Source organism: Ranitomeya imitator, chromosome 5, assembly GCF_032444005.1.
Source record: "Ranitomeya imitator isolate aRanImi1 chromosome 5, aRanImi1.pri, whole genome shotgun sequence".
NCBI lineage: Eukaryota > Metazoa > Chordata > Amphibia > Anura > Dendrobatidae > Ranitomeya > Ranitomeya imitator.
In genome coordinates, this window is record NC_091286.1 from 379,111,144 (window position 1) to 379,137,704 (window position 26,561).

The 26,561-nt window shown below is 44.5% G+C and overlaps 2 protein-coding genes across 3 annotated transcripts in view; both read right to left on the bottom strand.

Annotated features, from left to right (window-relative positions):
- PRIM2 (DNA primase subunit 2) overlaps positions 1–26,561 on the bottom strand; it is a 339,774-nt gene that overhangs the window by 215,967 nt on the left and 97,246 nt on the right. For both annotated transcript variants that reach the window (XM_069726719.1, XM_069726718.1), the window contains exons 6-7: positions 24,997–25,092; positions 11,624–11,761 (exon numbers count right to left, since the gene is read on the bottom strand). In XM_069726719.1, coding sequence (XP_069582820.1) covers positions 11,624–11,761; positions 24,997–25,092 — 234 coding nt within the window. The remainder of the gene's footprint in view (positions 1–11,623; positions 11,762–24,996; positions 25,093–26,561) is intronic.
- Positions 16,282–18,709, bottom strand: LOC138637793 (uncharacterized). Its single transcript, XM_069726716.1, has 2 exons — positions 18,079–18,709; positions 16,282–17,972 (listed from the first exon to the last, which is right to left on the bottom strand). The coding sequence occupies exons 1-2, from the start codon at positions 18,429–18,431 to the stop codon at positions 17,090–17,092; spliced, it is 1,236 nt and encodes a 411-aa protein (XP_069582817.1). The 5' UTR covers positions 18,432–18,709; the 3' UTR covers positions 16,282–17,089.

Sequence of the window (26,561 nt, forward strand, 5' to 3'; positions counted from 1 at the left end):
ATAGCTGTGCTGTGCCATATACGGTGCTCTGCACCGTTCACTGTGCCCCATAGCTGTGCTGTGCCATATACGGTGCTCTGCACCGTTCACTGTGCCCCATAGCTGTGCCATATACGGTGCTCTGCACCGTTCACTGTGCCCCATAGCTGTGCTGTGCCATATATGGTGCTCTGCACCGTTCACTGTGCCCCATACATAGCTGTGCTGTGCCATATACGGTGCTCTGCACCGTTCACTGTGCCCCATAGCTGTGCTGTGCCATATACGGTGCTCTGCACCGTTCACTGTGCCCCATAGCTGTGCTGTGCCATATACGGTGCTCTGCACCGTTCACTGTGCCCCATAGCTGTGCTGTGCCATATACGGTGCTCTGCACCGTTCACTGTGCCCCATAGCTGTGCTGTGCCATATACGGTGCTCTGCACCGTTCACTGTGCCCCATAGCTGTGCTGTGCCATATACGGTGCTCTGCACCGTTCACTGTGCCCCATAGCTGTGCTGTGCCATATACGGTGCTCTGCACCGTTCACTGTGCCCCATAGCTGTGCTGTGCCATATACGGTACTCTGCACCGTTCACTGTGCCCCATAGCTGTGCTGTGCCATATACAGTGCTCTGCACCGTTCACTGTGCCCCATAGCTGTGCTGTGCCATATACGGTGCTCTGCACCGTTCACTGTGCCCCATAGATGTTCCACATAAATTTGTGCCGCCGCTGCCGCAATAAAGAAAAAAAAACACATACTCACCTCCCTTGATTGCAGCTCCCGGCGTCTCGTTCCGGCGCCTCCATCTTCCCGGCGTCTCTGCTCTGACTGATCAGGCAGAGGGCGCCGCGCACACTATATGCGTCATCGCGCCCTCTGCCTGATCAGTCAGAGAGCAGAGACGCCGGGAAGATGGAGGCGCCGGCCGGGAAGATGGATCGGCGCCCGGCGGCTGGAACGAGGACAGGTGAATATGCTATACTCACCTAGTCCTGGCGATCCTCGCGCTGTCCCTCTGCCTGGTCTTCGGTGCCGCAGCTTCTTTCTCTATCAGCGGTCACCGGCACCGCTGATTAGAGAAATGAATAAGCGGCTCCGCCCCTATGGGAGGTGGAGCCGCTTATTCATTTCTGTAATGAGCGGTCCCACGTGACCGCTGAAGAGAGGAAGAAACTGCAGCGCCGAAGCCCGTGGGACGGCAGGGACAGCGCGAGGATCGCTGGGACTAGGTAAGTATACCTCAGCGCCCTCAGCCCCTCACCTGCCGACCCCACCGCTACCGTGACTCGAGTATAAGCCGAGGGGGGCACTTTCAGCCCAAAAATTTGGGCTGAAAATCTCGGCTTATACTCGAGTATATACGGTACTTGTGCTGTCATGACCGTCCACTCTGGCCACCGGCAAGGGAGAATCCTGAAAGTGTGCAGTGCTTGCGCTGTGAGAATTCAGAAGCCTGCAGTCACATAGAATGACTGCAGACTTTCATCTCAAACCTGGACGCACCATTTTGTGCCATTTTGGTTGGTGGTGTGCCTCGGGATTTTTTAAGTATAAAAAGTGTGCCGCGGCTCAAAAAAGGTTGAAAATCACTGCATTAGGGAATCATATGATAAGTATACACAATGGATGGGAATTTTCTTTTTTACCCAGCATCTGTTGTGATTAAAATGAATGTTGAGCTATACGGGTCCTGTAAAGCTTTACAATGAATCCTCCCTTCTGTAAATGTCTAAACTCCCCTTAGTGAGGGTTGTAATATGGTGATTATGTTGTGTCTAACTTAACACATAATAATGGCGACATACTATGTGGACTGAAATATCATTAGAGGTTTGCATACGGTATCATATTAATGGCGGACGCTGCTATCTGAATCATTTGATGTCTCCCGTATTTTAAGGTATCGTCGCACTATTGTCCCTTTATACTGAATACTATTTATTTGCAGCAAGTGAATAATTTAATTAGCGCTCACCTTGTTACAATTATCTGTAAATATGTGATGTTATCATTGTAGAGATTTAATCCATTTTGCTTTACAAAAAGTAGAACTGTCAAAGAAGTGACTTTACAAATAGAAAAACTCCATTCCCCTGTCTCCTAGCAACAACAGTGTGATGATGTTTCCTCCCCACTAGTGGGTAATGTGAATGAAATCTGCGGTGTTTAAGTGCAGCCAAGTGTCAAGAGCTGCACGGAAAAAGCGCGTTCTAGGCCAACGATTCAGGAAACACAGTTTTACTTCACTGCAGCCATTCTTACAATCTACAAGAATAGTATATTGTCTGTTTTACCAAAGAAATACATTACAGCCGACATTACACTGGTGGTCACTTCCCTGCACCCAAAACAATCTCCCTCCCAAAGAGAGGAAACCAAAATAATTAAAAAAAAAAAAAAGCCTAAAATATGGAAAAAGATTTTGTACATTTTTATTTGCTTGGTGAACATAAAAATGTAGACTACATCTTTGTGAACATAGCTAAAATTCCATATTGTATTTAGAAATAAAGAATGGGCCAATATCAGGCTTTGCTAGGACCCTCTACATCAGGGGTCCCCAACCTCTAGCTCGGGAGCCACATGTGGCTCGCGGTCCCATGAATTGTGGCTCGCGGCTGTCTGCCAGCTTGGTGAATTAGCTCCAGTTCTAGCAAACAGGTATGAAGAGCAAATCTGAAAATGGTGAATTTGTGAGCAGCCCTGCACAGAAGAGCAGATCTGGATGAACATGTACTGGTCTTAGGGGTTTTGAGATGATTTAAGTATGGTACGCTGGTGACAAGATTACACCATCTGTCAGAGGAGGTGTTTGAAGCTGGATGTGACAGTGTCTTGGGAGTGCTTTATAGGAGAAAACTGAATGGAGGTATTGTGGGAACCCCTGGATCTTAGTATACTGCTTTGGCATGATTTTTGTGGAAAAGCTTTGGTTAACCATTATGCCTTTAAGGTCGGTTTCACACGTCAGTGGCTCCGGTACGTGAGGTGACAGTTTCCTCACGTACCGGAGCCACTGACACACGTAGACACATTAAAATCAATGCATCTGTTCAATGTCATTGATTTTTTGCGGACCGTGTCTCCGTGTGCCAAACACGGAGACATGTCAGTGTTCGTGGGAGCGTAGGTATTACACGGACCCATTAAAGTCAATGGGTCCGTGTAAAACACGTACCGCACACGGACGTTGTCCGTGTGCAGTCCGTGTGCCGTGCAGGAGACAGAGCTACATTAAGCGCTGTCCCCCCCCCCCCCCCCACTGGTGCTGAAGCCGCCATTCATATCTTCCCTGCACCTCCTATGGGAGGTGGAGCGGCATATTCATTACTGTAAATGAGCGGCCCCACGTGACCGCATACAGGAGAAGATGCGGCCAGAACAGGAAGCAGCGACAGCCAACGAGGGAGCTGGGTGAGTACTTCCAGAACGGCGGGGGGCGCACAGGGGGTGGGAGGGCGGGGGGCACATAGATCTTTATTTTAACCCCTTTACCCCCAAGGGTGGTTTGCACGTTAATGACCGGGCCAATTTTTACAATTCTGACCACTGACCCTTTATGAGGTTATAACTCTGGAACGCTTCAACGGATCCCAGTGAATCTGACATTGTTTTCTCGTGACATATTGTACTTCATGACAATGGTAAAAATTCTTTGATAGTACCTGCGTTTATTTGTGAAAAAAACGGAAATTTGGCGAAAATTATGAAAATTTCGCAATTTTCCAACTTTGAATTTTTATGCAATTAAATCACAGAGATATGTCACACAAAATACTTAATAAGTAACATTTCCCACATGTCTACTTTACATCAGCACAATTTTGGAACCAAAATTTTTTTTTGTTAGGGAGTTATAAGGGTGAAAAGTTGACCAGCAATTTCTCATTTCTACAACACCATTTTTTTTTAGGGACCACATCTCATTTGAAGTCATTTTGAGGGGTCTATATGATAGAAAATACCCAAGTGTGACACCATTCTAAAAACTACACCCCTCAAGGTGCTTAAAACCACATTCAAGAAGTTTATTAACCCTTCTGGTGCTTCACAGGAATTTTTTGAATGTTTAAATAAAAATGAACATTTAACTTTTTTTCACAAAAAATTTAATTCAGCTCCAATTTGTTTTATTTTACCAAGGGTAACAGGAGAAAATGGACCGCAATCATTGTTGTACAATTTGTCCTGAGTACGCCAATACCCCACATGTGGGGGTAAACCACTGTTTGGGCGCATGGCACAGCTCGGAAGCGAAGGAGCGCCATTTGACTTTTCAATGCAAAATTGACTGGAATTGAGATGGGACGCCATGTTTCGTTTGGAGAGCCCCTGATGTGCCTAAACATTGAAACCCCCCACAAGTGACACCATTTTGGAAAGTAGACCCCCTAAGGAACTTATCTAGAGGTGTGGTGAGCTCTTTCACCCACCAAGTGCTTCACAGAAGTTTATAATGTAGAACCGTAAAAATAAAAAATCATATTTTTTCACAAAAATTATATTTTCGCCCCCAATTTTTTATTTTTCCAAGGGTAAGAGAAGAAATTGGACCCCAATAGTTGTTGTACAATTTGTCCTGAGTAAGCTGATATCCCATATGTGGGGGTAAACCACTGTTTGGGCGGATGGGAGAGCTCGGAAGGGAAGGAGCGCCGTTTGACTTTTCAATGCAAAATTGACAGGAATTGAGATGGGATGCCATGTTGCGTTTGGAAAGCCACTGATGTGCCTAAACATTGAAACCCCCCACAAGTGACACCATTTTGGAAAGTAGACCCCCTAAGGAACTTATCTAGATGTGTGGTGAGCGCTTTGACCCACCAAGGGCTTCACAGAGGTTTATAATGGAGAGCCGTAAAAATAAAACAAAAATTTTTTCCCACAAAAATTATTTTTTAGCCCCCAGTTTTGTATTTTCCCGAGGGTAACAGGAGAAATTGGACCCAAAAATGTGTTGTCCAATTTGTCCTGAGTGCGCTGATACCCCATATGTGGGCGGAAACCACTGTTTGGGCGCATGGGAGGGCTCGGAAGGGAAGGAGTGCCATTAGAATGCAGACTTAGATGGAATGGTCTGCAGGCGTCACATTGCGTTTGCAGAGCCCCTAATGTACCTAAACAGTAGAAACCCCCCACAAGTGACCCCATATTGGAAACTAGACCCCCCCGGGAACTTATCTAGATGTGTTGTGAGAACTTTGAACCCCAAGTGTTTCACTACAGTTTATAACGCAGAGCCGTAAAAATAAAAAATCTTTTTTTTCCCACAAAAATTATTTTTTAGCCCCCAGTTTTGTATTTTCCCAAGGGTAACAGGAGAAATTGGACCCCAACAGTTGTTGTCCTATTTGTCCTGAGTACGCTGATACCCCATATGTTGGGGTAAACCCCTGTTTGGGCACACGGGTGAGCTCGGAAGGAAAGAAGCACTGTTTTACTTTTTCAACGCAGAATTGGCTGGAATTGAGATCGGACGCCATGTCGCTTTTGGAGAGCCCCTGATGTGCCTAAACAGTGGAAACCCCCCAATTATAACTGAAACCCTAATCCAAACACTCCCCTAACCCTAATTCCAACGGTAACCCTAACCACACCTCTAACCCTGACACACCCCTAACCCTAATCCCAACCCTATTCCCAACTGTAAATGTAATCTAAACCCTAACTGTAACTTTAGCCCCAACCCTAACTGTAGCCCTAACCCTAGCCCGAACCCTAGCCCCAACCCTAACCCTAGCCCTAGCCCTAACCCTAGCCCTAACCCTAGCCCTAACCCTAGCCCTAACCCTAACCCTAGCCCTAGCCCTAACCCTAGCCCTAACCCTAGCCCTAACCCTAGCCCTAACCCTAACCCTAGCCCTAGCCCTAACCCTAACCCTAGCCCTAACCCTAGCCCTAACCCTAGCCCTAACCCTAATGGGAAAATGGAAATAAATACATTTTTTTATTTTTCCCTAACTAAGGGGGTGATGAAGGGGGGTTTGATTTACTTTTATAGCGGGTTTTTTAGCGGATTTTTATGATTGGCAGCCGTCACACACTGAAAGACGCTTTTTATTGCAAAAAATATTTTTTGCGTTACCACATTTTGAGAGCTATAATTTTTCCATATTTTGGTCCACACAGTCATGTGAGGTCTTGTTTTTTGCGCGACGAGTTGACGTTTTTATTGGTAACATTTTCGGGCACGTGACATTTTTTGATCGCTTTTTATTCCGATTTTTGTGAGACAGAATGACCAAAAACCAGCTATTCATGAATTTCTTTTGGGGGAGGCGTTTATACCGTTCCGCGTTTGGTAAAATTGATAAAGCAGTTTTATTCTTCGGGTCAGTACGATTACAGCGACATCTCATTTATATCATTTTTTTATGTTTTGGCGCTTTTATACGATAAAAACTATTTTATAGAAAAAATAATTATTTTGGCATCGCTTTATTCTCAGGACTATAACTTTTTCATTTTTTTGCTGATGATGCTGTATCGTGGCTCGTTTTTTGCGGGACAAGATGACGCTTTCAGCGGTACCATGGTTATTTATATCTGTCTTTTTGATCACGTGTTATTCCACTTTTTGCTCGGCGGTATGATAATAAAGCGTCGTTTTTTGCCTCGTTTTTTTTTTTTTTTTCTTACGGTGTTTACTGAAGGGGTTAACTAGTGTGCCAGTTTTATAGGGCGAGTCGATACGGATGCGGCGATACTAAATATGTGTACTTTTATTGTTTTTTTTTTTTTTTTATTTAGATGAAGAAATGTATTTATGGGAATATTTTTTTTTTTTTTTCATTATTTAGGAATATTTTTTTTTAATTTTTTTTAAACATTTGGAAATTTTTTTTTTTACTTTTTTACTTTGTCCCAGGGGGGGACATCACAGATCAGTGATCTGACAGTTTGCACAGCACTCTGTCAGATCACTGATCTGACATGCAGCAGTGCAGGCTTCACAGTGCCTGCTCTGAGCAGGCTCTGTGAAGCCACCTCCCTCCCTGCAGGACCCGGATCCGCGGCCATCTTGGATCCGGGACCTGGAGCAGGGAGGGAGGGCGGCAAGACCCTCGCAGCAACGCGATTACATCGCGTTGCTGCGGGGGTCTCAGGGAAGCCCGCAGGGAGCCCCCTCCCTGCGCGGTGCTTCCCTGCACCGCCGGCACATCGCGATCATCTTTGATCGCGGTGTGCCGGGGGTTAATGTGCCGGGGGCGGTCCGTGACCGCTCCTGGCACATAGTGCCGGATGTCAGCTGCGATAGGCAGCTGACACCCGGCCGCGATCGGCGCCGCTCCCCCCGTGAGCGCTGCCGATCGCATATGACGTACTATTGCGTCCTTGGGAAGTAGGGCCCACCCCCCATGGACGCAATAGTACGTCTGATGGCAGAAAGGGGTTAAACACTATTATTCATATCTTCTCTGCAGCAAATGCTGCTGCAGGGAAGATATGAATCGCGGCTTCTGCACCAGATGCACTGTGTGCCACAGAAACGTAGGGGCACACGGACACGGATAATTCCGGTACAGATTTTTTTCCGGTACTGGAATTATCTGGACGTGTGAAACCGGCCTAATGGGGGCTCTGGTTGCCACTATTGTGAGGGGGTGGGAGCTGAATGTGGCTCGCGACTCTCTTTCAAGGCTGGATGTGGCTCCCGACCCTCTCTCAGCGCTGAATGTGGCTCTCAAGGTCAGAAACGTTGGGGACCTCTGCTCTATATGGTGACATCTGACTTTTATTATAACTGGCGTCAGGTGAGAGCTTTGCCTTGGAAAGGGTGAAGTCTGCAGTAAAACTGCACACAGTTTTGCCACCTATATATAGCACAAGTTATGGACTTGTACCACAGAAACAGTCTGGTTTTATAAAACTCCACTCACTCACGGTCCAGAACAATGATGCCCCACATAAATCCAGCCGACGGCATTCTATGTCTAGAACCAGATTCAGTTTTAGGAAGCCCGTGCCACACATGCCACCTGTAACTAGATGTCTGATGGCAAGAGGATCAATATACCATCATTATTCGCGTTTAGAGAAGCCCATTAAAGAGGACCCGACATCTTCAAAAATGGCCAGTTTTTGCTCTTATTGTACTCTAGGTGCTCCGATGAGTATCCAGCTTTATCATTATCCTTCCTTAAATTTGCCAAATACGGTAGTTGCAGAGATGGGGGATTTTTATTTAGGGCTAATTTATATGGTCTTTATGAAGGGTTGGTGCTTAAAGTGTAATTATGCAGAGTAGCCTTAAGACATGCCCCTAGAGGACCATGTGACCACATTCTCTCGGTAAACACTAGAAGAATTAGCAATAAAAAGGTCCATATCTCTGTGTGAACAAAAAGAGAAAAAAAGCCAGCTCACCTAATGAAACACCGGTGCACGGAGGGCCATCCTGGTCAGACGTGAATACATGGTAAAGCTTGAAAAAATTCACCTCCAGCTCCTGTGATAAAATTTCCAAATTTCTTTATTCGAAAAAAAACATTAAAATTCCATTAAGGACTCCGGGACAGAAAAACATCAGACAGATGAAAGAGCGACGCGTTTCGATCAACACAGTGATCTTTGTCAAAGCTCTAACATTATTAGCCACAAACGGTATATAAACCCTATGCCACCAATCAAAATCAAAAAGCAAATCACATGACATATGTTAAATGTGGCTGAAAGGTCCTAAAACAGTATGAACAATACATATAATCATCAAAACAACATGTAATATATAAAAACTGTCAGGAAATATCCCCAATTTACAAAACTACAAAATCAACAAAATTAGTAGTGGAACATTACCTCATTACGTTCGTTACAAACAGGGAGTCCGGTGCCGGGATAATAAATCCACAAGGCTTCACATAAGAAGCCAGCGCTGTAAATCACCTCCCCGTGGCATAGAATAAACCCTTTAAATACTACACACACAAAATGTGGCTGTATTCCTAGCATGGCTATCTACAAGATGTCTAACCACTAGATAATTCAGAAAAATCTCGCAAATATTCAGAAAATTATATAGGATGCATTACCATAGAGTTGAAATGATGAATTTCTGAATATTTGCGAGATTTTTCTGAATTATCTAGGGGTGAGTAAAAATATCTCATATATGGTTAGACATCTTGTAAATAGCCATGCTAGGAATACAGCCACATTTTGTGTGTGTAGTATTTAAAGGGTTTATTCTATGCCACGGGGAGGTGATTTACAGCGCTGGCTTCTTATATGTGAAGCCTTGTGGATTTATTATCCCGGCACCGGACTCCCTGTTTGTAACGAACGTAATGAGGTAATGTTCCACTACTAATTTTGTTGATTTTGTAGTTTTGTAAATTGGGGATATTTATTCAGAACTATTTCCTGACAGTTTTTATATATTATATGTTGTTTTGATGTTTATATGTATTGTTCATACTGTTTTAGGACCTTTCAGCCCCAATTAACATATGTCATGTGATTTGCTTTTTGATTTTGATTGGTGGCATAGGGTTTATATACCGTTTGTGGCTAATAATGTTACAGCTTTGACAAAGATCACTGTGTTGATCGAAACGCGTCGCTCTTTCATCTGTCTGATGTTTTTCTGTCCCGGAGTCCTTAATGGAATTTTAATGTTTTTTCGAATAAAGAAATTTGGAAATTTTATCCCAGGAGCTGGAGGTGAATTTTTTCAAGCTTTACCATATCTCTGTGTGCTAGAATTACAAAAAAATACTTAGGGGTGCAGCAGGAATAAAAGAGCAAACAATGGCCACTTTTGCTGCCTGGTGACAGGTAGTCTTTAAGAAGCATGCATACAGTCCTATAATGACACTCTACAAGTCCTCCTCCATAGCGCCATCTACTATATAATTGTCTAAGGGTCACTTCCGTCTGTCTGTCTTTCTGTCTGTCACAGATATTCATTGGTCGCGGCCTCGGTCTGTCATGGAAATCCAAGTCGCTGATTGGTCGCGGCAAAACAGCCACGACCAATCAGCGACAGGCACAGTCCCGAAGAAAATGGCCGCTCCTTCCTCCCCGCAGTCAGTGCCCGGCGCCCGCATACTCCCCTCCGGTCAGCACTCACACAGGGTTAATGGCAGCGTTGACCACGGTGTAACGCACTCGGTTAACGCGGCTATTAACCCTGTGTGACCAACTTTCTACTATTCATGCTGCTTATGCAGCATGAATAGTAAAAAGATCTAGTGTTAAAAGTAATAAAAAAAAAATAAAAAATAGTTATATACTCACCCTCCGGTGGCCCCCCGGATCGAAGCGGTTACTGACGCCCCGGTGACCGCTCCATGCATTGCGGTCTCGCGAGATGATGACGTATCGGTCTCGCGAGACCGCAATGCACTCTTCAGACCGGAGCGTGCGAGAAGCGTTGGTAACCGCTTCGATCCAGGAGGCCAACGGAGGGTGAGTATATAACTATTTTTTTTTTTTTTTTAACAGGGATATGGTGCCCACATTGCTATAGACTGCGTGGGTTTTGCAATATACTACGTGGGCTGCGCAATATACTACGCGGGCTGGGCAATATACTACGCGGGCTGGGCAATATACTGCTTGGGCTGCGCAATGTACCGCGTGGGCTGCGCAATGTACCGCGTGGGCTGCGCAATGTACCGCGTGGGCTGCGCAATGTACCGCGTGGGCTGTGCTATACACTACGCATACATATTCTAGAATACCCAATGCGTTAGAATCGGGCCACCATCTAGTGCTGTATAATACACAAGTAGTGCTTACAGAGGAGGAACGGGGTTCATATTTCATGTTGCTGGGTGGGAGTTCCTGTACAGCGTACATGGCGGTACACAAATATGTAATTACACATACAGAAAAGCTGAAATGCTTTCTTTATGAATAGGAGTTATGTGATAATTATGTACTATAATAGAGCAGGAAAGCTTCCCAGTAAGCCGAGCATCAGAGACAAAGTGTCTGTGTCTGCTTCTCCATGGGCAGAATACTGCCGGCTATAAATATCATGCTGCTACTCTTCTACATCATCGAGCATCCCTGCTAGCAAAAGGCTCAGCTCCAAAAATGAACATGTAGCGGGACATTTCTATATCTAGATACCTGTACTTACTGATCATCAGCCAAGTATAAAGATTCAAGAGGAAAGACATGGAGGGCAGACTGCTAATATTACACAACATGAGAAACAAAGAATTAAAGTGTGCATGGTAGCTTCACCAGAGAAAACGATTTACATTTTAAGAAACAGATGATTAGACCGGTATTTCCAGCTTGTACATTCATGGCATATCCCAGGAATAATCCATAAATAAATGGTTGATGTTGCAATGAATGTAACTCACATCTATCTTGAGTACGAGCGCCTGAAGCCACCTCTGTAGGTGGAGAGGTGAGCAGAATTCCCATACAAGTGTGCGGCACTCTCCATCCATTTGTATGGGAAATCCAGCCACTTCTCCTCCAACATCTGCACACTCTGGAGATAAGGTGGTGGACCAGCAGCCACCATACATTTCAAGCATGTACTGTGGATATGGAACTAAGCCTAGAAGAGATATTTTCACATTATCAGAAGGTGTTCAGTCTCTTGGACTTTAGAGAGAAAATTGCCCGATAATTTGTCAGTGCATCCTTTGGAGAAATGATATTTAACTTACAGCAAGAGCTTTGGAGAGTCTTGTCCTAAAGTCATTCAAGATTAAGGTAATGATGTCCTTGTGTGGAATGAAGGCATATCCTTTTGAGAGGAACACTTTTCGTGGACGCACCAAGTCCAGGGCAGCTTGAAAGGGAACCTTAAAATAAGAAAGGAGTTACAACAGTAAACCAAATTACATGTTTGCTGAAAATATACACCACAGGAAGGACACCACAGGAAGGACACAAACAATAATTGTCCTATTATTTCACCTCCACAGGTACCAAAATTCAATAGTACACATGAAAATATGCAACTTTGTTAAGTATCTCATCAGGGAAATGTGTTTCTTTTTCCTCATGGACTTATTCACTCAATTCACGGGTAAAATCTGAGTTTGGTGAAGACAGGCTCTCCCATTACTGAGTCAGGAGATGGCAGTTGGTGCTATTAAAGTTCTATGGAGAAGGAAGGAGCAAGCTCTGCAAGTTCTACTGAAATAACCTACACTTCTCCATAGAACTTTATTAGCACCAACTGTCCTCAGTAATGAAAACAGTCTGTGTTCACTTAAGACCGATTTTACCTGGGAAATGAGAATTTTCAGAGTGATTCATCAGTCAAGAAGAAAGAAGTGGATTTCTCGGATATGATAAGATGTGATACAAAGTTTCTTTTTTGAAGTGTAATAGGAATTCATGAAAAACAATTATACAACTTAGGCCTCTTTCACACTTCAGTCTTTCGGCGTCAGTCAAAAACCGCCATTTTCGTGAAATGGCGGATCCGCCATTTTTTTTTGGCGGATCCGCTATTTTCCCATTGACTTGCATTAGAGACGGATTGTGGCGGATGGCCGTCCGTTCCATCCGCCATGCGACGGATCCGTCGATATTTGGCGGACGTTGTCTAGACATTGACGGACTTTGTAACGTTTTTTGGCGCCGCCGAAAAGGCGGACCGCGGCGGATCCGTCGTGTCCGCCTTTTTTTAGAATGGGCGCCTATGGGCGACGGATCCGTCGCGATCCGCTTTTTGGCGGATCCGTCGCCTCAATCTGATTTTTTTGATTGAGCATGCTCCAAAAAGTGGATACTTTGCCCAGACAACCCAAAAACTATATAAAGAGGACAGGTCATTCCCAAATGTACCAGCCAGCAAGACAGACCCTTCAATTCAAGAGAGACCCAGCCAGACCCTGCCAGCAAGACCTTGCCAGCCAGCCAGAGAGGCCCTGCCAGCTAGCCAGAGAGGCCCTGCCAGCCAGAGAGGCCCTGCCAGCCAGAGAGGCCCTGCCAGCCAGAGACACACTGCCAGACCCTGCAAGCAAGACCTTGCCAGCCAGGCCCTGCCAGCCAGCCAGAGAGGCCCTGCCAGCCAGCCAGAGAGGCCCTGCCAGCCAGCCAGAGAGGCCGTGCCAGCCAGACCCTGCCTGAGACAGCCATGTGAGTACTGACATCCAGCGTGCATGTGTGTGTGTGTGTGTGCGTGTGTGTGTGTGTGTGTGTGTGTGTGTGCGCGCATTTGTGTATGACGTACTGAGTACAGCAAGAGCTTTTAAAACCTGAATCCAACCTGAGGCCTGCCGTCGTCCTGCAACAGCCAGTGCCCTGCTACAGTCCAGATCCACCCCGAGGCCTGCCACTGTGAATATATCAAGCTCCAGCTGGAGGACTGATGGCCGTGTGTGTGTGTATTTTTGTACTGCTGTGTGCTTTTGTATGTATGTGTTCATGTGCCTGCACCTTATTATGCCTTCGTCAATATTACGCCTGTTCATGTGTTATGCTTGCGTTATGACTCTGCTTGCAGGTATGTTTGTGTGCATCTTGTTGGTTGCATGTGCATTTGTCAATGCCATATTGGTTAATGTTGATTTTTGATGTATTTACTAAAGGTACCGTCACACGCTGCAGCGATACCGACAACGATCCGGATCGCTGCAGCGTCGCTGTTTGGTTGCTGGAGAGCTGTCACACAGACAGCTCTCCAGCGACCAACGATGCCGGTAACCAGAGTAAACATCGGGTTACTAACTGCAGAGCCGCGCTTAGTAACCCGATGTTTACCCTGGTTACCAGTGTAAAAGTAAAAAAAAAAAAAAAGGTAAATTCCGCTGTCTGTCCCCGTGCTGTGCTTCTCTGCATTGTGAGCGCCAGCCAGCCGTAAAGCAGAGCACAGCGGTGACGTCACCACTCTGCTTTCCGGCCGCTGTGCTTACACAGGGCAGAGAAGCAGAGCGCCGAGGGACAGACAGAAGGTGGCTGTGTGTGCGTGCGTGCGTGCGTGTGCCTGCCTGCCCTGTTTATATGTTTTTCATACTATGCTGGTATTTTGAATAGCTGTGGTGTAAAATTTGTTTTGTGTGTGTGTATAAATGATGTGTGATGTGTTCTGCATCTTTGTTGTTTTCCATAATGTACTTGTATTTCAAATAAAGAGCAGTGTAGCTCCTACTGTACCCTAAAAAAAAGAAAATTTAAAAAAATATAGTAATAAAAATTTCACAAAACTGTCAGTAGTCTCATTTCAAGATAAATGTAATATTGGGTAAACATGCAGTAAAGGTTATATATACAAATGTGTAATGCAAATCTTTGCTATAGAATATGTTATCTGGTTTTAGAAAATACAAACTGTAGGGTAATCATAATTAACAATTTTGGGGATTGGTATTTTAATTTCGAATGAGGAACATTTTTTATAAGGTTAAACTTTGTTTAGGTGGGTTTTACCAGCATGTGCATTGCGCATATCAAGTTCTAAGTAGTTTTGGTGTTGTTTTAAAGGGATTTTTTGGGGGTTTTTTTGTGGGGAAACAGGAGGTAGAGGGTTTGGCAGCTTGTGCATCAAGTTTGACGGTAGAATTTTTTTTTTCTTTTGTGGTGGGGGAAATCAAAAATAAGTTGGCACTGTAGGTACTGTAGTAGGTACTGACCCAAGACGTACACAAGCAGGCTCCCCATTTTTTTTTAAAAGTTGTAAGTGTAAAGTCCCTACAGCTGCATCTATCCTTTTGTATAGTAGCTTAGAACGCTCTTTATGCTTGCAGATTCTAGGGACCAAGAGGACCCAAGCAAGGGACCGACCGACCCAAGCTATACGCAAGCCCCAAGTTTTGGAAACAGATGTAAGTGTAAAGTCCTGAAAGCTGCATCTATCTATCTATCCTTTTGTATAGTAGCTTAGAACTCCCTTTATGCTTACAGATTCTAGGGACCAAGAGGACCCAAGCAAGGGACCGACCAACCCAAGATAGACGCAAGATCATAATGTCTTCTTCTGAGAGCCCCCCAGCACATCATCAGCAAACTGAGGTGTTAATTTTTTTTCTTCATAAATTTTTTATTTTGGTGCAACAATGGCAATTGTATTTTAAGCCTTTATGTGTTTATTCTGTATTCACAGGAATATGAAGCAGAGGGGCTAACAGAAGGAGACGGACAGGGTGGAGAAATACAAGGAGCGGGAGCGCATAGTGTAAGTTTTGAACAGACCGATCCTCACATACAATGCACTACACCCAACACAAACATTCAGCACAGCACACAATACATATGCCTCGATCAAAGAACATTATTAATTTTATTTTTTTTTTTAAATTAGTCTTCACAATCCGGGGCTCGACGTATAGTTCCTCAAAGCACCTCCCATAGTCGTCGGAATGATAATCGCGGTGGTCGCCGAAGAGTAAGTTCCTTTTTGGTTTGGTGTTTAGTAAAATGTAAAATTCATGTGTTGTAATCTTTCCCTTTTTATTCTTATCTTTTTGTTAGGCTTCACAGCGTGCTCCCGAAAAAGATGATGAAGAGGAGGGCATCGATGTGAACACCCTCATCGAAGCAGTACAAAGTCGGGAGCCGCTGTGGAACATGTCGGACCGCCGCCATGCTGACCAGTTAATCACCCGACGGCTATGGGAGGAAGTGTGCAGTGCTGTTATGGATAACTGGGAGGAACTCGATGCTGGGGCCCAGGATCTAGCGCGTAAGTATTCACACTTCATAACCTTATGTTAGGCATGATTTAATGTGGTGTATAGTAACCAATTTTTGCTTTCTCTTTCCAGGTAACAGGATTATCGTGCGGTGGCGGTCACTCAGGGATCGCTTCAAGAGGGAGTTTAATAAGGAGATGCAGGCCCCGAGTGGATCTAGAGGACGCAGGAGCAGATACAAACATGCCAGAGCCCTGTCGTTCCTCCGGTCGACGCTGCTGAGCAGAAGGTAAATATTCAACACCACATATTTTCAGTCAAACTGTAAAAATGTGTAACCTTCAATTTTTTTTGCAGCAAGGGCAATTGTAATATCCAGATACTAATTTTTTTTTTCTTCTTTAACAGCACTTTCTGCAGCACTCGGGAGCCTGCATCAGAGTTGCACCCCTCTGGAGCAATCCCTCAAGAGTCCGCCACCGGGGACCACGTCGACCCCTCTGTTTCTGCACCTTCCCTTTCGTTTGATCCCTCAGCCTCATCCACCAGCGCTGGAGCAGCAGGGCGGACTTCGTCACTTGAAGCTGCAGGTGATGAGTTAGAGTTCCCTTTACCCCACCCCTCTGCCACTGCCGCAACATCTAGACCAACTTTGTGGTCAGGACGGCAGCGCCAGAGAGGTCAGGAAAGGAGCTATGCGCCTGACTTTGTGCAGCTGAATGCATCCTTTCACAGTGCCATCAAGCTTTTGAGTGAGCAAACGTCTGCTGGGTACAATATGCTTAACAAAAGCATACTTGAACTCAGCAGTCGTCTTGATAGGATGCAATCAGATGCAAATCAGTCACCAAGGCACTGTTTTTTTCAGTCGGTCCTCAGGCACATGGAAAATCTAACTCCTGACCTGCAGATGCATGTGATGCAAGGCTGCCACACTGCTCTAGCGCAGGCGATGTCCCATGCCCCTCCACCTACCCTTCATGTGTCAACACCTTTCCCCTCTCAATCCACCGTCTATCCTCCCGTCCGTCGTCCTCCTGTCCGTCCTCCTCCCGTCCATTCTACTCCTTCGTCATTTGTTCCTTCCCCCCTTAGTCTTTCCCAGTTTTTACCGTCCCCCTTCCATTCTTCCCCTTTAACTTCTCCGTTCCCAATCCCACCAACACCTTCATACCTCCCACACACCACATCTGCACCTCAACTCTCTACACCTCATGTTTTCACCACCCATTCTACTTCTGTTCCTCCCCGTGATGTCCTGTCCCCCACTCTCGACGTGGTCCGCCCTGTCAGCCCCTCCGCTACTATCTCCACCCCAAACTATGAGAATCTGTAAATAAATAAACAGTTTTTTGGTTTAAAAACAATTTTATTGTCTTTCTCTTTTTTTTTTTTGTAAAGTTTTTAAATCACCAAGGTTATGGCAATAGTAACAATAACAGTGTTTAAAGGGTACCGTTGCAAAACATACAATGCTGCATTAAAGTACAAAGATTTTGTAAGCAAACAAAAAATGGTATTTTTACAAGTGTAAAAAGAAAAAAATTTTTACACCATTTCATACTGCCAGTCAACTGATCCTGCAGGAGACATGAAGTAGTCTGCAAAACTGTCCCGCATTCTGGAGACTGCTACTGGACTGCGAAAAGTGGGGTTTTGGTAATCCCGTAAGGTGCTTTCAGAAACATTATCCTCCAGGGAAACTTGTTCTTTTGATAAAACAAAATTGTGCAGGACAACGCACGCTTTGACCACATCATCGACAGTTTCAGTCTGCAGTTTAATTGCAGTTAGCAGGACTCTCCATTTGGCAGTTAAGATGCCAAAAGCACATTCCACTACTCTTCGTGCTCTGGTTAAGCGGTAATTGTAATTTTTTTTCCTCTGGGTCAGTCCACTACTTCCAAAGGGTTTCAGCAAGTGTGGGGAAAGCTGGAAGGCATCATCTCCAACACAAACAAATGGTAATGGTGGACTAGTGGTTCCAGGGAGAGGTCTAGGGGGCGGAAAATCAAATGTCTCTCCATATAAACGGCGCCCCATTGGTGAATTTTTAAAGATTTGTGAATCATTTGCGCGTCCATACGCACCGATATCAACAGCGATGAACTTGCATTGTGCATCGGCTATGGCCATCAACACAATAGAGAAGTACTTCTTATAGTTATAAAACTGTGATCCAGAGCCTGAAGGTTTGACGATCCGTATGTGCTTTCCATCAACTGCTCCAACACAATTTGGAAACTGGCAAATTTGATGAAAATTTTGGGCGATCTCCAGCCACCTCTCCTGTGATGGCTCTGGGATGTATTCCACTTGTAGGCACTCCCACAATGCCCGGCAGGTATCTCTGATGATCCCCGAGATGGTGGATATCCCAAGTCGATACTGAAAATGGAGGGATGAGAACGACTCTCCAGTTGCAAGGAATCTGTTAACAAAACGAAAAGACAATAATTAATAAAAAAATTCAAAAAACAACATTACAGTTATAAGTCTGATGAATGAGAATCATTTAAAAAAAAAAAATTACTTACCGAATAGTCACCATGAGACGCTCTGCTGGTGATATTGAGAATCGCATCTGGGTGTCTCGTCTACGTATACAGTCTTCCACATAGCCCAATAAAAACTCGAAATTTTCAGCTCTCATCCTCACATAATTGAAGAACTTTTGAGGGTTTTCCCTTAGTTCCATGTAAAGCGTGGAATAAACACCACGGGTCATACGTTGTGCTGTGATGGGATGGATCCACAGCCTTCTCTTCCGCCGCTGCCGTAGGATGCGCAGTCTTTGTTCCTCCCTCTCTCGAACGCTGACTGCCAACTGATTTGCCTCAAAAGTAAAATCCGCATAGATCTTTGCAATGTTCGCCAGGACTCCTTCCATTTCTGCCACTTTCTCTACAACCTTTCAAAGATGTGGTGTAAATACACGCTATATATAGTTTTGCAGTAGTATCCAGTAGCCAATCACATTGAAATCCTCCCCTTTTAAAAAACGGATCCGTCAAAAAACGGTTACAACGGATGTAAAAACGGTCGCAACGGTTCTAACGGATCCGTTTTTTAAACGGATCGGGGCAGCTGATCCGTCAAAAAAACGGATCCGTTAGAACCGTTTTTCCACCAAATTTGACGGATCCGTCGATCCGCCACGATGTCGGACCTAACTGATGCCACACAACTGAAGTGTGAAAGAACTCTTATCCGTTATGTACTCAAGATGAAGACATGAGACGTCTGATTAAAATGATAGGACAGCAGCTGTTGATTTGGGCTGGAGTCAAACATTACAACCACAGGGCAGTAGCATGCCGTGTGGCCAACTGTCTTGGATGGCAGCCTAAACTGCATGTGGTTGCAATGCATGCTACTACCCTGGGGCCAGAAGGTGTGAATCCAGCCTAAAATAGTCCTCTTTAACCCCTTCATGACCCAGCCTATTTTGACCTTAAAGACCTTGCCGTTTTTTGCAATTCCGACCAGTGTCCCTTTATGAGGTAATAACTCAGGAACGCTTCAACGGATCCTAGCGGTTCTGAGATTGTTTTTTCGTGACATATTGGGCTTCATGTTAGTGGTAAATTTAGGTCAATAAATTCCGCGTTTATTTGTGATAAAAACGGAAATTTGGCGAAAATTTTGAAAATTTTGCAATTTTCACATTTTGAATTTTTATTCTGTTAAACCAGAGAGTTATGTGACACAAAATAGTTAATAAATAACATTTCCCACATGTATACTTTACATCAGCACAATTTTGGAAAGAAAATTTTTTTTTTGCTAGGAAGTTATAAGGGTTAAAATTTGACCAGCGATTTCTCATTTTTACAACGAAATTTACAAAACCATTTTTTTTAGGGACCACCTCACATTTGAAGTCAGTTTGAGGGGTCTATATGGCTGAAAATACCCAAAAGTGACACCATTCTAAAAACTGCACCCCTCAAGGTACTCAAAACCACATTCAAGAAGTTTATTAACCCTTCAGGTGCTTCACAGCAGCAGAAGCAATATGGAAGGAAAAAATGAACATTTAACTTTTTAGTCACAAAAATTATCTTTTAGCAACAATTTTTTTATTTTCCCAATGGTAAAAGGAGAAACTGAACCACGAAAGTTGTTGTCCAATTTGTCCTGAGTACGCTGATACCTCATATGTGGGGGTAAACCACTGTTTGGGCGCACGGCAGGGCTTGGAAGGGAAGGAGCGCCATTTGACTTTTTGAATGAAAAATTGGCTCGACTCTTTAGCGGACACCATGTCACGTTTGGAGAGCCCCCGTGTGCCTAAAAATTGGAGCTCCCCCACAAGTGACCCCATTTTGGAAACTAGATGCCCCAAGGAACTTATCTAGATGCATAGTGAGCACTTTAAACCCCCAGGTGCTTCACAAATTGATCCGTAAAAATGAAAAAGTGCTTTTTTTTTTTTTCAGAAAAAAATTCTTTTAGCCTCAATTTTTTCATTTTCACATGGGCAATAGGATAAAATGGATCCTAAAATTTGTTGGGCAATTTCTCCCGAGTACGCCGATACCTCATATGTGGGGGTTAACCACTGTTTGGGCACTCGGCAGGGCTCGGAAGGGAAGGCGCGCCATTTGACTTTTTGAATGGAAAATTAGCTCCAATTGTTAGCGGACACCATGTCGCGTTTGGAAAGCCCCTGTGTGCCTAAACATTGGAGCTCCCCCACAAGTGACCCCATTTTGGAAACTAGACCCCCCCAAGGAACTTATCTAGATGCCTAGTGAGCACTTTAAACCCCCAGGTGCTTCACAGAAGCTTATAACGCAGAGCCATGAAAATAAAAAATTTTTCTTTCCTCAAAAATGATTTTTTAGCCTGGAATTTCCTATTTTGCCAAGGGTAATAGGAGAAATTGGACCCCAAATGTTGTTGTCCAGTTTGTCCTGAGTACGCCGATACCCCATATGTGGGGGTAAACCACTGTTTGGGCGCACGGCAGGGCTCGGAAGGGAAGGCACGCCATTTGGCTTTTTAAATGGAAAATTAGCTCCAATCATTAGTGGACACCATGTCACGTTTGGAGAGCCCCTGTGTGCCTAAACATTGGAGATCCCCCACAAATGACCCCATTTTGGAAACTAGACCCCCAAAGGAACTAATCTAGATGTGTGGTGAGGACTTTGAACCCCCAAGTGCTTCACAGAAGTTTATAACGCAGAGCCATGAAAATTTAAAAAAAAAATTATTTTCTCAAAAATGATCTTTTAGCCTGCAATTTTTTATTTTCCCAAGGGTAACAGGAGAAATTTGACCTCAAAAGTTGTTGTCCAGTTTCTCCTGAGTACGCTGATACCCCATATGTGGGGGTAAACCACTGTTTGGGCACATGCCGGGGCTCGGAAGTGAAGTAGTGACGTTTTGAAATGCAGACTTTGATGGAATGCTCTGCGGGCGTCACGTTGGGTTTGCAGAGCCCCTGATGTGGCTAAACAGTAGAAACTCCCCACAAGTGACCCCATTTTGGAAACTAGACCCCGAAAGGAACTTATCTAGATGTGTGGTGAGCACTTTGAACCCCCAAGTGCTTCACAGACGTTTACAACGCAGAGCCGTGAAAATAAAAAATCATTTTTCTTTCCTCAAAAATGATGTTTTAGCAAGCAATTTTTTAACTTCACAAGGGTAACAGGAGAAATTGGACCCCAGTAATTGTTGCGCAGTTTGTCCTGAGTATGCTGGTACCCCATATGTGGGGGTAAACCACTGTTTGGGCACACGTCGGGGCTCGGAATTGAGGGAGCACCATTTGACTTTTTGAATACAAGATTGGCTGGAATCAATGGTGCGTTTGGAGACCCCTGATGTGCCTAAACAGTGGAAACCCCTCAATTCTACCTCCAACACTAACCCCCCCACACCCCTAACCCTAATCCCAACTGTAGCCATAACCCTAATCACACCCCTAAGCACAACCCTAATTCCAACCCTAACCCTAAGGCTATGTGCCCACGTTGCGGATTCGTGTGAGATTTTTCAGCATCATTTTTGAAAAATCCGCGGGTAAAAGGCACTGCGTTTTACCTGCGGATTTTCCGCGGATTTCCAGTGTTTTTTGTGTGGATTTCACCTGCGGATTCCTATTGAGGATCAGGTGTAAAACGCTGCGGAATCCGCACAAAGAATTGACATGCTGCGGAAAATACAACGCAGCGTTTCCGTGCAGTATTTTCCGCACCATGGGCACAGCGGATTTGGTTTTCCATAGGTTTACATGGTACTGTAAACCTGATGGAACACTGCTGCGAATCCGCAGCGTGTGCACATAGCCTAATTCTAAAGGTATGTGCACACGCTGCGGAAAATGCTGCGGATCTGCAGCAGTTACCCATGAGTTTACAGTTCAATGTAAACCTATGGGAAACAAAAATCGCTGTACACATGCTGCGGAAAAACTGCACGGAAACGCAGCGGTTTACATTCCGCAGCATGTCACTTCTTTGTGCGGATTCCGCAGCGGTTTTACAACTGCTCAAATAGAAAATCGCAGTTGTAAAACCGCAGTGAAATGCGCAGAAAAAATGCGGTAAATCCGCCATAAATCCGCAGCGGTTTAGCACTGAGGATTTATCAAATCCACAGCGGAAAAATCTGTAGAGGACCAGAATACGTGTGCACATACCGAAACCCTAACCCTAGCCCTAACCCTAGCCCTACCCCTATTCTAACATTAGTAGAAAAAAAAAAATTCTTTTATTTTTTTTATTGTCCCTACCTATGGGGGTGACAAAGGGGGGGGGGGGGGGGGGGGGTAATTTATTATTTTTTTTTATTTTGATCACTGTGATAGATTATATCTCAGTGATCAAAATGCACTTTGGAACGAATCTGCCGGCCGGCAGATTCGGCGGGCGCACGGCGCATGCGCCCGCCATTTTGGAAGATGGCGGCGCCCAGGGAGAAGACGGACGGACCCCGGCAGGATCGGTAAGTATGATGGGGTGGGGGGGGTGGGGGGGAAATCTGAGCATGGGGGGGGTGGATCGGAGCGCGGGAGGGGTGGAACGGAGCACGGGGGGTGGAACGGAGCACGGGGGGTGGAACGGAGCACGGGGGGTGGATCGGAGTGCAGGGGGGGTGATTGGAGCACGGGGAGGGTGATTGGAGCACGGGGGGAGTGGACAAGAGCACGGGGGGAGCGGAGCACAGGACAGAGGGGAGCCGGAGCAGTGTACCGGACAGATCGGAGGGCTGGGGGGGGCGATCGGTGGGGTGGGGGTACATTAGTGTTTCCAGCCATGGCCGATGATATTGCAGCATCGGCCATGGCTGGATTGTAATATTTCACCAGTTATAATAGGTGAAATATTACAAATCGCTCTGATTGGCAGTTTCACTTTCAACAGCCAATCAGAGCGATCGTAGCCATGGGGGGGGGGGGGGGGGGGTATGGGGTGAAGCCACCCCCCCTGGGCTAAACTACCACTCCCCCTGTCCCTGCAGATCGGGTGAAATGGGAGTTAACCCTTTCACCCGATCTGCAGGGACGCGATCTTTCCATGACGCCACATAGGCGTCATGGGTCGGATTGGCACTGACTTTCATGACGCCTACGTGGCGTCGGGAAGGGGTTAAAATGTTAGAAAAAGTTAGGACTGTACAGACGTGTTAACTTTGGCATGTCTTCATACTCTACCAGAAAATCACATTTTAGTGGATTACAACTACAGAAAAAGAATTGCAATTCCTACACAACCTCTAAAACTAGACAAAGAGTTGTGTGTTGTATCATAAGTTACATTATTATTTTGGGAACATACATATTTTAACCCCTTTCTGACGTCAGAAAGGATAGTACGTCCGAGGTCAGAACCCCTGCTTTGATGCAGGCTCCGGCGGTGAGCCCGCATCAAAGCTGGGACATGTCAGCTGTTTTGAACAGCGGACATGTGCCCGCAATAGCGGCGGGTAAAATCGTGATTCACCCGCCGCTATTTAGTTAAATGCCGCTGTCAAACGCTGACAGCGGCATTTAACCGGCGCTTCCGGCCATCTGGCCGGAAATGAGCGCATCGCCGACCCCCGTCACATGATCAGGGGTCAGCGATGCATCAGAATGGTAACCATAGAGGTCCTTGAGACCTCTATGGTTACGGATCCCGGCTAGCTGTGATCGCCACCCTGTGGTCGGCGCTCATAGCACACCTGCATTTCTGTTGCATAGCAGCGATCTGATGATCGCTGCTATGTAGCAGAGGTGATCGAGTTGTGCCAGCTTCTAGCCTCCCATGGATTCTATTGAAGCATGGCAAAAGGGAAAAAAAAGTTAAAAAAATAAAAAAACAAAAGTTTAAATCACCCCCCTTTCGCCCCATTCAAAATAAATCCAATAAAAAAAATAAAAAAAATCAAACCTACACATATTTGGTATCGCGGCGTTCAGAATCGCCCGATCTATCAATTAAAAAAAAAGGATTAACCTGATCGCTAAACGGCGTAGCGAGAAAAAAATTTGAAACACCAGAATTACATTTTTTGGTCGCCGCAACATTGCATTAAAATGCAATAACGGGCGATCAAAAGAACGTATCTACACCAAAATTATATCATTAAAAAACGCAACGCAAAAAATAAGCCATCACCTGACCCCAGATCACAAAAAAATGGACACGCTACAGGTATCGGAAAATGGTGCATTTTTTTATTTTTAGCAAAGTTTGGAATTTTTTTTCCACCACTTAAATAAAAGAGAACCTAGACATGTTTGGTATCTATAAACTCGTAATGACCTGGAGAATCACAGTGTCAGGTCAGTTTTAGCATTTAGTGAACCTAGCAAAAAAGCCAAACAAAAAACAAGTGTGGGATTAAACTTTCTTTGCAATTTCACCGCACTTGGAATTTTTTTCCCGTTTTCTAGTACACGACATGCTAAAACCAATGCTGTCGTTCAAAAGTGCAACTTGTTTCACAAAAAATAAGCCCTCGCATGGCCATATTGATGGAAAAATAAAAAAGTTATGGCTCTGGGAAGAAGGGGAGCAAAAAATGAACATGGAAAAACAGAAAATCCCAAGGTCATGAAGGGGTTAAAGGTGAAATTATATGATCTTTTACTCTAGTAAAAAGGTTGTAAAAAGTTAGAAAAACTGATCTGATTTCTTCCAAAAACAGCCCCATACTTGTCCATAAGTTGGGCCTTGTGTTGTAGTTCAGCTCCACTGAAGTGAGGAGGGAGCTGTAGTACCTGGCACAACCTGTGCACAGATATGGTGCTGTTTATGTCAGAAAGCAGCAATGTCTAAATACTGATAGGCAATAGATCACGTTATTATCTAAAAATTTCTGGACAACTGTGACACCAAACATACCGAGATCATAGATCAACCATGTGCCAAACAAAAACCCCTTGCATTTCACATTTTGACTGCATATTTTAGAAGGATCAGCTCCCGGAAAGTGTGAGGCGATAAGGAACCTACTTTGTAAAACTCACAGTCCTCCAATTTAGTTCCACTCAGGCCATATGTCGAATTTAGCAGATCGTTGTAATGCATCTTCTTTTCTTCTTCACTTATCTAAAAGAAAATCAAATTCATTTCAATATTCAAAAAGACTAGAAAACATCTAAATTCCCCGTATCAAACCATGTACTATAGTAATAGAAAGTCAAACTTTTGTGAAACCCTATATTTTGAATAGGTTTTACAGAGTTTACAAAAATGTAGTTGGGTGTAGCTTCTGGGCCCTGCCAACCAGTGCCAATTTATAAAAAAGTTGACAAATTATAGAGGCAGACTTGTTCATTGAGACGGGTGTGTGAAATGCCAGTCTTCCTAAATTCCCTCCATAATTCTTAAGTCTCTAATAAATTCACTACTCTTTTATTTACACTATATATTTTAGCACTTTCACAGGTAAGCTAATCACGGCAGCAAGGAGTGACTTGTGTGCGGCACCACCTAATACCGACGGCCGTTTTTCTCTTGCCTCTTTTCCCCTCCACACATTTCCTAAAAATACATTATTCCTGTTAATTGCGTCATGCCAGAAAGGTAACGGAACCAGTCACTTATCGCAGTGACCATAAGGCCAAGACATAGAACAGGTGCAGCACTATAATGTTATGCATTCAGGCTCCACCAACACAATTCAATAGGTGACCCTGCAAGCAGAGGGTTAAGGAATCAATACAAATACCGTAACTATTCTTATAGTGTCAATTCATAAAACGCTCAAAAAATAATCATGGACTGGCGGGAGACATTTTGCCATTTTATATACTTTGCCCAATGTAATTGCATCTGCTCGTGCATGGATATGGTATATACTAATGATTAATTCCTTTTACCAAAAACTGTATTTTATAGCTAAGGAGTCATTAAATCAGTCATTGGCACCATTTCATCAACTCCCCTAAATGAGGTCAACCATGTAGGAAGAGTGACTGGATTTGGTTTTTAACCCCATGCACACTGCTATGGTAATACTTTATCGTACAAGCAGAGCAGTGAGCTCTTCTCCCAGTGGTTTCCATTGTAGTGAACAGGTCACAACGGAGAATAGTGAAAGAAGTAGGAGCAGAAACTAGCACCATTCAAGACTGGTATCCTTATATGTTTATAAACACTCTTTCGGTGCTTACTTTGTATCTCCGCTCATACTGCACCCACACACACAAATGAAACACCATTTGAAAAGTAAGCGTGCCCCCTTCAGCAAGAAAATAGCCAAACAAACCACACATCCATGATGTGATCACAAAATACAGTTTAAACATTAATTTTCATAAACCTGCAGTAAGGAAAAAATGACCTGCAGGTGGCACCACACTACCCCAAAGCTGATTACAGACATCACAAACAAATCCAAACAGATTGCACACTTCACTGCAGGTGAGTCACATATGCAAACACATTTGGAAACATGCACTGCTTATTCTATTGGAAACATGCACTGCCTATTGTACATTTCAAGCTGCATTTGAAGAGCAGACCTGACATTGTTTGGGTTTGGAATTACTTTGCAGGATAACTAGGAAGAGGCA

Excerpts from the sequence above, each read along its gene's own strand:
- LOC138637793 (XM_069726716.1), bottom strand. The coding sequence starts at position 18,431 with ATGGAAGGAGTCCTGGCGAACATTGCAAAGATCTATGCGGATTTTACT. Across the intron at positions 17,973-18,078 it reads CGTCTCATGGTGACTATTCG|ATTCCTTGCAACTGGAGAGT; the intron begins GTAAGTAATTTT and ends TTTTGTTAACAG.